Source organism: Tarenaya hassleriana, unplaced genomic scaffold (genome assembly GCF_000463585.1).
Source record: "Tarenaya hassleriana unplaced genomic scaffold, ASM46358v1 Cleome37, whole genome shotgun sequence".
NCBI classification, from domain to species: Eukaryota; Viridiplantae; Streptophyta; class Magnoliopsida; order Brassicales; family Cleomaceae; genus Tarenaya; species Tarenaya hassleriana.
In genome coordinates this window covers 1,017,987-1,030,086 of record NW_010966725.1, presented here as the reverse complement: position 1 = coordinate 1,030,086, position 12,100 = coordinate 1,017,987, and the positions used below count along the sequence as shown (strand labels likewise).

The following is a 12,100-nucleotide window of genomic DNA, read 5'->3' as shown; positions in this document are numbered from 1 at the left end:
AGAAAATGGGAAAAAATAACTTAATTAAAAAGAAAGTTACATTCGATTGGATGAAATATATATGATTGGAATTATGATTACAAAATACGTAAGTTGATGAGCAAACAGGCCATGCGTACAGAAGAGGGGACAAGTCGGATGCAGCCAAGAGACAGACCATGTGATGTGAAAAGTACCCATCACCTCCCGTTATTACCAAATTACCCCCACACATAAAAAACAGAAACCCATCGACTTTAAAAATGTGTTACAACATCTAACGGAGGCCATTTAGTTCCCATACCATACCATATTATTATTATTATTATTATAATTAATGAATCAAAACGATATATTATAATTTCTCCTCGTATAATGTGCGCATGTTTATATTTTCTGCACATTACATTAAATGTGGTTATTATTTGATAGGTGCAACTGTAACCTGTTATATAATATAAGGTGTGATTTAATGGGCTCGAATCTTACTGGACCCTTATCCGTTTATAATGCAAATCTTAAATCCAAACCTAAGTTTTACGTATATGGGTCGAAGTCTAAGCCCATAATTACCGTTTTCTGCGATGGGAAAGGCCCGTTATTTTTTTTAATCAACCCATTGCTACGTATATACGTGTATTCATTTTAAAAAGTACAGTATAAATACTTGAAAAAAATATCTTTAAAAAGAGAGTAACTTGTCCGTTTCGTGTGTGATTATTACATATATCTCCTACTTTAATTAAAAAGAAAATATCTTTAATTATCGTATATATTTAAGTTAAACTCTAAAAAATTCTATTTCAGAATCTTAAACTAATTGCTAAGTAATAGCTGAAAAAAAATATCTATAATTTCAGTAATTGATATGGCTTTACGGAATTATATCAAACTCTATAAATCTAAACATATTGTTCTGTGCGAGAATTGTGTTTACAAATATTTTTCTACATATTATTGTACTTATAAATGCATAATTAATTAGTTCATATGTTCCATAATTAATTAGTTATGTAATTAATATTTACTTTTGGACAAAGAAGAGTTCCCCCTAGATTTGAGGGGAACTTGACATAAAAACCCTCCCGTTTAGTCTTCTCCTACTACGCCAAAGAAAAAGAAAGAATCTAACTTGTCTTCTTTCAACTGATGAAAATTTGCTACCCAGGACGATTCCTCTCGCTCTACTAACCTCTGAGATTTCGGGGTTTTTATTACACCAAGACCCGTATCAGAAATCTCCTGTCCGAACACCACAATTTCCATAGAATTGCCAAGCGGACCCACCCATCGTCTTTGTAGACTCGGCGCTCCTTCTTACCACATACCGGAAGAAGAAGAAGAAACATCGAAGTGGTTCTGGGTATTTGTATTTGAGTTTGGATTTGATTTATGCAACTTATCCGAATCTTGTTCGCCGACCCATCTTTGATAGCGAGGTAAAGTTCCGAGCTTTCTTTGCACCCTTTCATAATCCGTCTTGATTCATGCGAAATTACTTGATTTACTCTGCTTCAAGGGTTTGCTTGATTTCTAGAACATGGTGATGGGTTGTTGCAAGGTACCGGCTCTTGTTCCATCTCAGGTTGAAGTAAGTTAAATTTACAAGTGGTATACCCTCTGATCGAATGGTTATTGTTTCGATTATCTGGGTTTATTTGTTTGTCGTGGGATCGTTATTGTGACAGATGGGATCAGTTGATGAACTTGAGCACAAAAGCCTTTTCAGACATGAAGAAACAAAATCCCCTATTCTGATGGAGGAAGGGTCACTGTCTGGAAATTTTTCACAACACACAGATAAAGCGCCAAAGAACAGCGTGCTTGAGAGCATCAAAATCGTTATTTTCTCAAATAAACTCAATTTGTTATTGCCTTTCGGTCCTATAGCGATACTAGTCCACCACCTGACTGGTAATAAGGTTAGATTCTGTAGTTTGTGGTGCTGATGATGGTGAAAGTTCCATTTTTTTTTCTGGTGTCCGTGTTAGAACTTGATGAATGATCATTTTTGTGGCTTTCAGGGTTGGATCTTCCTTCTCAGCTTATTAGGGATTACACCTTTGGCTGAACGTCTAGGATACGCTACAGAGTAAGCCCTTCTTCTTGTGTTTTTTACTTGAAGAAGGTATCTGTATTGTTCTGTAATGGAAATGATGTTTTCGAGTGTTCATTTCTTTGGGGCAGGCAATTGGCTTGTTACACAGGTCCAACTGGTATGACTTTGATTTCTGCTGAGACACAATTGTTATTGCAAGTAGTTTCTAGTGGATTTTTTTTTTGACGTGATACATAAATGTCACAGTTGGTGGCCTCCTAAATGCTACATTTGGGAATGTGACAGAGCTGATCATATCAATTTTCGCTCTGAAAAACGGAATGATACGTGTTGTACAGCTGACATTACTAGGCTCGATTCTATCCAACATGTTGCTCGTACTCGGCTGTGCCTTCTTCTCTGGCGGGCTTGTATTTTACAGGAAGGATCAAGTTTTTGATAAAGTAGGCATATCACACTTTCTTTACTTCATTGTTTTCTTCTTGTTGTTATTCTTCATCGTGTTACTGAGCTTGTTGCATTTTCCCTAAGTAGGGAAATGCAGTTGTTAATTCAGGATTACTTTTGATGTCTGTGATGGGTCTACTCTTACCTGCTGTTCTTCACTACACTCACAGTGAGGTTCATGCCGGATCTTCAGAGCTGGCTCTCTCAAGATTCAGCAGTTGTGTAATGCTCATAGCTTATGCAGCCTACCTCTTTTTCCAGTTAAAGAGCCAGCCGAGCTCTTATGCCCCTCTTTCCGAGGTTCGTTCTCCTTCACATCTATTTTGCTTTGATTTAGTCAGTTTTATTCTGTTGAGGCTGGAGAGCAGGGGCACAACTGTATTGATACCAAGAAGAATCTACTAGGGTACCGAATAGGACACTCCGGAAAAGGGAGAACTTATCCGTGTGCCTAATTCTTTCGTTCTAGCTTCATTTATAGCTAAGACCTAATAAGAAAATGAGGGGAACAACACAATACTAATTAGAAGCACTAATTGTACAAATTCAAATTAGGGGTTTCTAATATTTTTTTCCTTGTTGGCTGCTAGTATTCAGGCTCCCATGTCCTTTCACTCCTTTCCTATCACCACTATCGCATGCCCAAGAATAGAAATGATCTAATACAACTTGATGAGAACCACCTAGCTTGAGCTCAACCCACCCCCCAAAAAAACTAGCCTGTAGGAAGAGGGAGCCTAAGGGCTTTGTAATGGGTTCATTTCTACTTCATGTGGGAGTGACGCGTTTTCCATTTGTTCAAGTTCTTAACAGAGCCCGAACGGCGAATGATGATTTTGGCTGTGGCTGAAACATAAATATCTAAGATGGTAAACATACATTTAAAAAAAATATATAATAACGTTGTTTCGGTATTTCAGGTAACAAATCAGAACGAAGAGACTTCTGACAACGATGAAGAACCTGAGATCTCTAAATGGGAATCTATCATTTGGCTCTCAATCTTGACAGCTTGGGTCTCTCTTCTCTCTGGCTATCTTGTTGATGCAATCGAGGTAAAAAAGGATATGGTTGAGTACTGTTAAACCATAGGAAGATCATATAGCTGTACTATCTAGTCTATACTTGCAAGATAATTTGTTAGCTATCTCATCAGTTGAATGCAATAGACTAAGGAATCATTCTATACCTGATTGATTGGGCATACCTGCTCTAGTAACTCTAACACGCAGCTACTATTGAAGAACTTTCGAAGGATAATCTGTCTTATACCCCCTCCCCCCTTTTTTAATTTAAATATTTTCTAAAGAAATTAGTTTCTGATTATGAAAAATGATCTTGTGTGGAAGAATTAGCAGTCCGCGTCATGGCCTGTACAGAATGTTGGTCAAGAAGAGTGATGAAAAACTTTGTAACAACAGAGCAATGCTCTGCAAACCTATAACCCGTAACACGGAGTATCTCAGTTTTTTCTTATGGGTAATTCTTTTCTCTGTGTTTGGCAATTCATATGAAGGGTGCTTCAGATTCATGGAAGATCCCAATTGCTTTTATCAGCGTTATCTTGCTTCCTATAGTTGGGAATGCGGCCGAGCATGCAGGTGCCATTATGTTTGCAATGAAAGATAAGCTGGTAGGGAGACATGTTCTTGCATTCTAACACCTTTTGTTCTCGTTGTTCTTATTATTTTACTCAATACCCAGTTATAATTTTTTCCTCCTCTACAGGACCTGTCCTTGGGAGTGGCTATAGGTTCCTCCATTCAGATCTCCATGTTTGCAGTACGTATCAGACGAGTTCTCTAAATTTTGTTTTTTTTTCTTTCTAGTTCTGGCAGTTGCAATATAAATGTATTGTCTTCGCTCTTACATGATCGGATTATGTCTGAAAATCAGGTTCCCTTCTGCGTGGTGATTGGATGGATAATGGGTAAACCGATGGATCTAAACTTCCAGCTTTTCGAGACAGCTACGCTGTTCATAACCGTGATAGTAGTAGCTTTTTTTCTACAGGTGGGGTTAATCCGAAAGCTATAATATGAAGTGACATAAACAGAAAATTTTTCCATGTTGTAATAACGAGTATTTGATTGTGTTGGAAACGTCGTTGGATGGGTTTTATGCAGGAAGGGACGTCGAATTACTTCAAAGGGTTGATGCTCATTCTTTGTTATTTGATAGTGTCCGCCAGTTTCTTTGTACATGAAGATCCTCATCAAGGTTGGTTTCCATACCCTGAACGCAAATTTTACTTAAAAGGCATCATCAATGGCTCTGAAGCCGAGCTGTTTTTTAAAAATCTCTGTTATTTCCTTTTTGGCAGATGATATATAACGGAGAAATCGGGCATTAACACGGTCCCGGGAACACAAAGCCGAAGCTGATTTTGTGAATAGTGTGTATGTGTGCAAATGTACATCTGCGTGTTGCTTTTTTTTTTCTTTTGGAACTGTTTTGTTCATACCAAAAAATATGATGTTCCCTTAACAGTCAATACATGAATGAGAAGAGAACCGTATTCGAGATCTTTGTGTACTATGATGTCTCATTTGAACAGATGAATCTCAATCTCATTGGATAGGATTCTGAAGAGTTCCTCAACCGTGGGAAGTCCGTCACGCTTTTTTTTTTTTAATATTTGCACCATCTGTCTGAGCTGATGGGCCTTTTTTTTTTGTTATGTATTATCAGGTGGTCGTTCTTCTCAGCACCAACAAGTCGATTTGGGCTCTATGTAACAATGGGAAATATTTTTCTTTATAGGTGGAAGCAGAGAGGGAAGGGGAAGACAAGACTTCTAAGACCAGTTACAGGAGAAAGGCAAAACTGAGGGCGTTCTCTCGGAATCTGTCTGCCCTCTCTTTATGTGCAAGTTGTTGCTGTTGTTGTTTGCTCTTTGGAGCTTCTTCTTGACTTTGCAAAAGCCTCTTCTGATCATTCAGCAGAAGAATCTTCTTCTCTGCACAGCAACAACACCTTGCCCATTTAGATCTTATAACATAAATGTTATGTGATAAACCCTCGAAGGAGATTGTGTTTTGGCACTTACATGATGCGGCTGAGATTCCCGCAGTCTCTCCAACATTTCGGTTACCTCGATTTGTTTTATCACCGTTGCATGTAAAACCTGCAATTAAAACAGAGAAATGTTTCATTCCCTTTGGCAATTCGTAAGCGTATGTGTTGTTATATAGTGATACCAGAAACTGATTGTATCCCCTACCCTCTTTGTTTTTTCAAGATCAAACTCAACTGACTTGATCCTTTCTAGAGAATCCATCAACATTCTATCCTTCTCCACGGGTATTCTCGTGGGTTTGTTTCTGAGCTCCTCGTACTCTTTCTCCAGACTCTGCAGGCGCTCCATACATGGAATAATCCTATCTTCCACTGCGGGATCTGTATGAGTTTGGATATGGCTTGTCGTGGTCCCGCCATTTTCTGCCGAGTTTTGAGAGACGGTGTTCTGCTTTCTCAAGATCTCGAACGGTATAAATCTGGCAAGTGCAACTAGTTTCAGCATAATCGAAAGAAACCCTTTCGCTAGACTCTCAGGTTTTGTCATTTCAACAGCTCCCTTCAAATTATGAAGCCTTCGGACGTTGAGAGCACCTGGGAGACCGGAGTGAGACTGAATTAAATGGCGAAAAATTGCAGCGAAAATCCGGGATCTCTATCAGTAAGGTCCCCTTGGATCAGCCATGAATATCTTTAATTAATAGCAAGTGATGCAGTAAAAAGCAACCTGATCGCGATGTTTTGTCTTTTAGACTATCAGCCGTTTGATCCAATTCAAGCATCTGGAAGTGAGATTTAGTTTCCAAAGCCTTGTCAGGCACAGGGAACTTGTCATCACAACTGTAATATCCATTAGGATCAGACGCCCTAGCCTGCATACCAGCCCTACAACTCACTTCGCCAAGAGAACTGGGATCATCAGCACAAGATACACGCTCTGCTCCTGAACTGCAGGTTTGCGTAACCTAAAATCCAATACCATTTTGCTTTATATAGAGAAAAGATATGTAATCAAACTGATCAAGACATTTGCTCAAAGGTCTTATACCTTTGTTGGATGTCTACTAATGTAACAGGAAGAATTCTGAGGGTCACCGTGTACTGTTCTGGTGATTTGACGTACAAGGGCTGCCTCTCCATTGTGGATGAGCTATCAAGGCATAGACCTATGATAAGCTTCATTGTACAAGTCCGATCTAAAAACTGAATCCTACTTGAAGTTCCTGAGTAGAGAAAAAAGGATACCTACCTTCACAATTTCAGGATCATTCCATGGTCCCTTGTTCGAACCAAGACACCCTCCTTCAGCAAAGCAAGTGCATGACCCTCCTAAGAAGTCGGGCAATTGACTAGAAGTGCGGAATGAGGAGCTGGTAAGAATTAATTAGGCATAATTATCCGATATTTCAAATGCAAACAAGAGTACCTTGAATCAATTACTTCAAGTAATTTGGACAAAGCTTTGGGCTCTAACACCTGCATAATCGGAAAGATGATAAATCACCCGAGGCAAAAATCTAGACGCCTACGAAAATTATGCTGAAAGCCATATTCCTACATGTATCTTTGCTATGGTCCTAGCATCCAGAAACTTCTGAGCTGCAGGCCAAAGCATCTTCTTGAAACCTGTCCCCGCATTTACTATGTACATCCTATTCAAAGTCTGCAAAATAAATGCACACGATTAACACTGCCTGATAGGTCAGCAAAACAGAAGAAACCTTTCGAGAAACTCAAATACCTCAGGGTAGTAGCTATTGTCTATTTTTGACATAGCAGCCAAGAGACTTGCAGCTGTTGGTGTGAAGTTCTTCATCCCCTGTCATTAACATAAAATTGATAAACTAAGAATCTAGAAGGAACCCAGAGCAACCGACAGAACAATATGATGCAAACACAGAAGAGAAAACCTCTGCTTGGAAACACCAATCTAGTGCTAAGAAATCCAAACTTTCTAAGAACATGAGATGCTTACCAGCCCTTGCACATCTAAGATTGTAGTCGTGGAACAGATTCGGCGCTTTGCTGCAATCGAACATGCAGGGAATTTCTCCAAGAGAGCCCTCTCAAATTCTTGCACATGGTATTTTAGATATCGATCTATGGAGGTGATACGCATAAGCTTTGTAGGATGAGCTTTGCCAAGTCTTTCAATGTAGACAGGCCTGCCTGCCTTGTCAACTCCATGATACCCTTGAGAATAATATTGCAATACCTCTTCCAGCTCTTCGAAATCAAAATCCTACCATCCATATACATAGAATTTGGTTGGATGTAAGAGATTCAGATGGATAAAAGCCTGATACAAACTCCATTAACTAAGATCAGTGAATGATGGATGTTCACGACACGGTGGAGTCATGCATCAAAGTAATTAGAATATTATAGTCAACCAACTTTCTGTTAAAGGAAACTACAACAAATGAGATAATATTTACAAGCTTAAAGCTATGAACCCCATACCTCTAGTATGGTGTCTGTCCCATACTCTCTCCTCCATCTAAGCATTTCTTCCCACATCTGGAAGGTTTTTTCGATGTTGAAGTCCCTAGCTTTCAAAAATCTACATTTCACAATAAATTCATTAGCATCACAGTCAGCCTAACTATCTCAACAAAGCATGTCAAGCTTAAGCAACCAGATTGTTTATGCATCCAAAAGATGGATGCTTTCAGGTAAGACCAACAGACCTCAGAAGAGTATGGTAGTCATCATGTCTAGGGGGCAACAAATCCCTCTCAAGAAGCTTACGACGAAAGTCAAGCACAAAACTTTCCTCTTTTTCATCCCTTACATCAGCAATGGAAACTGAAGGAATCCGGTAGTCAATTTTCCTTTTCCCCCTTTTCTTTAGGGAATGAGTAAACTTGTTCGAAGCATTTATTGCTTTCTTTCGCAAATTCCTGATTTTCGAGTGCCTTCTTTCCTCTTCTGAGATATCAAAATCTGACCTTCTCTCCTTAATCTCCTTAAGGGTTCCGATTTCTTCAACTCCTACAAAGTGTTTCAAGGGTATGTAGCATCATATCTATAACTACCTGGTTTGGCTAAGCAAATTTCTAGAAAATCCCTTGATTTAGTCCGAAGCAACCAAAATTCAGGTTCTCCAATATCAAACACATGTTTACAGGTAAACCAAGAACTACCGAAGGTACCTGACATATTAAAACAAAGGGGAAGGGGATTGAAGCTAGGCGGATTCAATAGGCATGCATGTCAGATCATTCCCCCCAGCAGATAGAAGCCACGATCCAGCATTAAAGAGTCAAATAAACCTGCAGAAACAGAAACTACAACTATTTAAGTTCGAGACGATAACCCTGTCGGTGCAGAGCCAGAATCAGAAACCAATGATCAAAACATCTTAGGTTTTGAAGAAACATGAATTTAAGGATCCAGGCAATCTTCTTGTGATGGCATTAAGTATCCCTTTGAATATCCAACAAACCCAGAGTGGAGATTCCCCGTGAACACGAAAACTAAAGCAGCATCCACAAGTTATTTGCCTTTGTCATTATCGCCAGACCTTAACAAAGAAGAAACTTGGTACTAAATTCCTGTACCCTTTGCAAATTTCTCCCCAACCAAACCAAGTCTGTCAACATGAACTTCGTAACACAGATTCGCAATAAATAAAAAAACGCTCAAGATTCTGCTCGTTCACTAGGTTTTTCAGCGTTACCGTCTGTCACTCTTAAGAACTTCTTTCAGTGAAAGAGAAAGAACATAGTATAAAAGTATCGAATTCAATGAATACGCATTAATTTAGCTCGCCATTAATGCCCTCTCGAAAACTTAAATGGGTGAACTGCGAAACCGTTTCAAAAAAAGCAAATCAGGGAATCTAAAAACCATCACTCATCTTCTCTATCCCGCTCGTTCAGTTGTCCAAACAAAACTCGAAACTTAAGAACAGCACAGAATCTCAACAATGCCGCTTCCGAACTCTGCGGATCTCGTCGTGAAAGCGCGCCGATTCCCCAATTACAGTGAACCGCAAACTCCACCGACAACACCACCGACGGACAAATGGAACACAGATCTAGCTCTGAATTTTTTTTTATCTCAGCGAGACTTTACCTTTCCGACCAGGATCAAAACTTCCAGGGCTTCAAATAACACAGAATCTCTGCCTGCGGTGGAATCCGATTCTTACGTGAGATCCGCGAGAGAATCCCAGCCACTACCAAAAGGAATCACTGTGAATTCTCCCGGAAAGTAGCTTCGAGATTCACCCCGCAGCGGAGATGCTTCTTCAGGGTAGGCGGAGATGGAACAGAGAAGGAAGAGGAAGGAAATGAAGAGGAAAGATCTGGTTTTCTCGTGTATATTCTTCACTCCCTTCAGTATTTTTTTTTTTTGGATCTTCTTGTAGTGTTGTGAAGTCTATATTCCCTTCGTTTGGTCTTTTTCTCCTATGGGTTGGTCCCTCGCTTTCTCTCTCTAGCAGCACAGTCACCTTCTCTCTCTAAAAAGGGGATGAGCGTCGTCCGTCGTGTAGCTTTTGCCAACTGTCGACCGTGTAGCTTTTGCCAAATGAACCACCCACTTGCTCTGCCTTCAAATCGCATGCGTGTCCTTCCCTTCCTCTTTCTAGTCATTAAATACATTCATAAATATGTAGCAATAAAACGCTTCAAAAAATATTTATAGCATATGGCTAAAATAAAAATTATATATGTATATATACTTACATGACATGCAACTAAAGGTAATTTTTTTACTCGGTAGTTAAAATGTAAAACGTGAATATTATATTAGACACTAATATATATTGATACCTACACCTATTATATACATATAGATGTTGGATTTTAAGAATTTTAGGCGTTTTACCAAAAGAAAATCTTTGCACATATTATAACGAATTTTTTTTTTTATGATTAGGAGCTTCGACACAGTTAATCATCTAGATTCGGAGTCAGTATTTATCACGTAATTAATTACGTCCCCTCCTCTCTACTAATGAAATCGAACCTAAAAAATTATTTTTTCACCTCTCAACTAATGACTTACCAAATAATAAGTTATTACAACGAATATTTATTATACTATCCAAAATTTTGTAACCATTGTATGATTTCTTGGCACCTACCAAATACAATAAGACTTTCCATCAGTTAATTATGAGTATCCAAATTTGCAATATAAAACAATTACCAAATATATTTTTTTTTGTTTAATCCGAATATGTTCATATACCTACCAGTGCTGTAGTGCACAAACCTTAAAATCATACCGTTTCAATAATTATTGATAGATACAATCCAAGTTCAACAAAAATATCTAATTTTTTAAATGCAATATATATATATATATATATGTGTCAATTTTCGAATTCACTATTATATATAACAAATATATTTGATTTACGAGACAGGAGTGACTGACTCAACTGGTAAATGGATATGTGTAAAGAGGATTTCATCCAACTTTACTCGGGTCAAATCATATTTTATCAAAAAAAAATTGATTTACTTCATCCTTATTATGGCACTGAAAAGGATATTTAAATAAAATATGTTTGATAAATCACTATATTGATAAACTGAAAGGAAAACCAATCTGCAAATGTAATAAACTTATGTAACATGGAATTACAGAATTAGTTTTGGCTCTTATTGTCGGTCGGGCTTTGTCTTGGTTCGTGAACAAAAACAAACAAAATCAGTAATTAATTAAATAGTATATAGTTGACCAAAGCCACATGTGGACATGGACACGTGTCGTTCACCCATTCATTCTCCGTTTTCCCCGTAGTTGATGAATGCTTTGTTCGTCATACTAGGATTCGAGATGCAACGCGTTGATTAATAACTCCTCATTAAATGTATTTAATAAATATCGAGTCTATATTCAGTTCACATTCGCAATCAATGTCGAATAAAAACTTTGTTTTACTAAGAGTATCATATGATTTTTAAAAATTTTTAAGGAGACAATTTTATTATTTTAACTGAAGAAGTTTGGACCCTCAAAGAGTAAAACGGAAAAACTAATCAGTTCTATTCACTTGAGAAAACTGTCAAGTACAACTCACTTTTTGTTAGAGCTACTCAACACCCAGATGAAACTCCCCCTGAGTTTCAACTCTCTCTCACAATGAATTCTACCGATCAAAAACCTTACCAACCCAAACGCTCACCAAAGGAATAGAGATTTTTCCATTAGGTCTCCCCCTCAGATCCACGCCCAAACACTCACCAGAGAAAAGAGATTTGCCCAATCGGTCTCTCTCTCAAACCCACACTCACTCAAAAGATAGAGTCAAACAAGAGATAAAGATGAGATCTTGAAGATAAAGATGAAATCAAAGAAAATCAAGGAGGAGTCTATCAAATCAATTCGTGGAGATCTAAGGCGAACTGGAGGAGCCTATATAAAGGAGAGAGCAAGTGCATATCAGTTCTCACGGAGAGCAAAACATATTTGACTAAAAGAGAGTCTTTTTGTTAGTGAGTGAGCACTCACTTTTGAGTGAGTGTGGGTTTGAGAGAGAGACCGATTGGGCAAATCTCTTTTCTCTGGTGAGTGTTTGGGCGTGGATCTGAGGGGGAGACCTAATGGAAAAATCTCTATTCCTTTGGTGAGCGTTTG

The 12,100-nt window shown here is 38.4% G+C and overlaps 2 protein-coding genes across 4 annotated transcripts; one reads left to right on the top strand and one right to left on the bottom strand.

The window, feature by feature from the left end:
• The first annotated feature begins 1,078 nt into the window (after positions 1 to 1,078).
• LOC104822707 (vacuolar cation/proton exchanger 5) lies at positions 1,079 to 5,012 on the top strand. Of its 3 annotated transcripts, none has more exons than XM_010554030.1 (13): positions 1,079 to 1,418; positions 1,517 to 1,570; positions 1,668 to 1,901; positions 2,004 to 2,071; positions 2,167 to 2,195; positions 2,285 to 2,481; positions 2,573 to 2,785; positions 3,406 to 3,540; positions 4,002 to 4,118; positions 4,214 to 4,267; positions 4,382 to 4,498; positions 4,612 to 4,705; positions 4,809 to 5,012. In XM_010554030.1, exons 2-13 carry the CDS (start codon positions 1,520 to 1,522, stop codon positions 4,817 to 4,819), a joined length of 1,320 nt encoding a protein of 439 aa, XP_010552332.1. In that variant the 5' UTR covers positions 1,079 to 1,418; positions 1,517 to 1,519; the 3' UTR covers positions 4,820 to 5,012. The 3 variants fall into 3 exon arrangements, with proteins under 3 accessions (XP_010552332.1, XP_010552331.1, XP_010552333.1); XM_010554029.1 differs by having other exon boundaries at positions 1,499 to 1,570; XM_010554031.1 differs by having other exon boundaries at positions 1,250 to 1,418; positions 1,541 to 1,570.
• A 208-nt stretch (positions 5,013 to 5,220) lies between these two features.
• Positions 5,221 to 9,982, bottom strand: LOC104822706 (phosphatidylinositol/phosphatidylcholine transfer protein SFH13-like). The gene is made up of 14 exons (XM_010554027.2): positions 9,584 to 9,982; positions 8,659 to 8,778; positions 8,194 to 8,497; positions 7,967 to 8,066; positions 7,479 to 7,745; positions 7,245 to 7,322; positions 7,062 to 7,166; positions 6,930 to 6,979; positions 6,753 to 6,852; positions 6,552 to 6,653; positions 6,231 to 6,468; positions 5,709 to 6,097; positions 5,535 to 5,612; positions 5,221 to 5,444 (listed from the first exon to the last, which is right to left on the bottom strand). Exons 2-14 carry the CDS (start codon positions 8,663 to 8,665, stop codon positions 5,424 to 5,426), a joined length of 1,839 nt encoding a protein of 612 aa, XP_010552329.1. The 5' UTR covers positions 8,666 to 8,778; positions 9,584 to 9,982; the 3' UTR covers positions 5,221 to 5,423.
• Positions 9,983 to 12,100: the final 2,118 nt, after the last annotated feature.

Coding starts and splice junctions, on each gene's coding strand:
- LOC104822706 (XM_010554027.2), bottom strand. Junction 6,654..6,752: donor ATGATCCTGAAATTGTGAAG/GTAGGTATCCTT, acceptor ATGCCTTGATAG/CTCATCCACAATGGAGAGGC. Junction 6,098..6,230: donor AGACAAAACATCGCGATCAG/GTTGCTTTTTAC, acceptor CCGGTCTCCCAG/GTGCTCTCAACGTCCGAAGG.
- LOC104822707 (XM_010554030.1), top strand. CDS start 1,520: ATGGTGATGGGTTGTTGCAAGGTACCGGCTCTTGTTCCATCTCAGGTT. Junction 2,196..2,284: donor TTGTTACACAGGTCCAACTG/GTATGACTTTGA, acceptor TAAATGTCACAG/TTGGTGGCCTCCTAAATGCT. Junction 2,786..3,405: donor CTTATGCCCCTCTTTCCGAG/GTTCGTTCTCCT, acceptor TCGGTATTTCAG/GTAACAAATCAGAACGAAGA.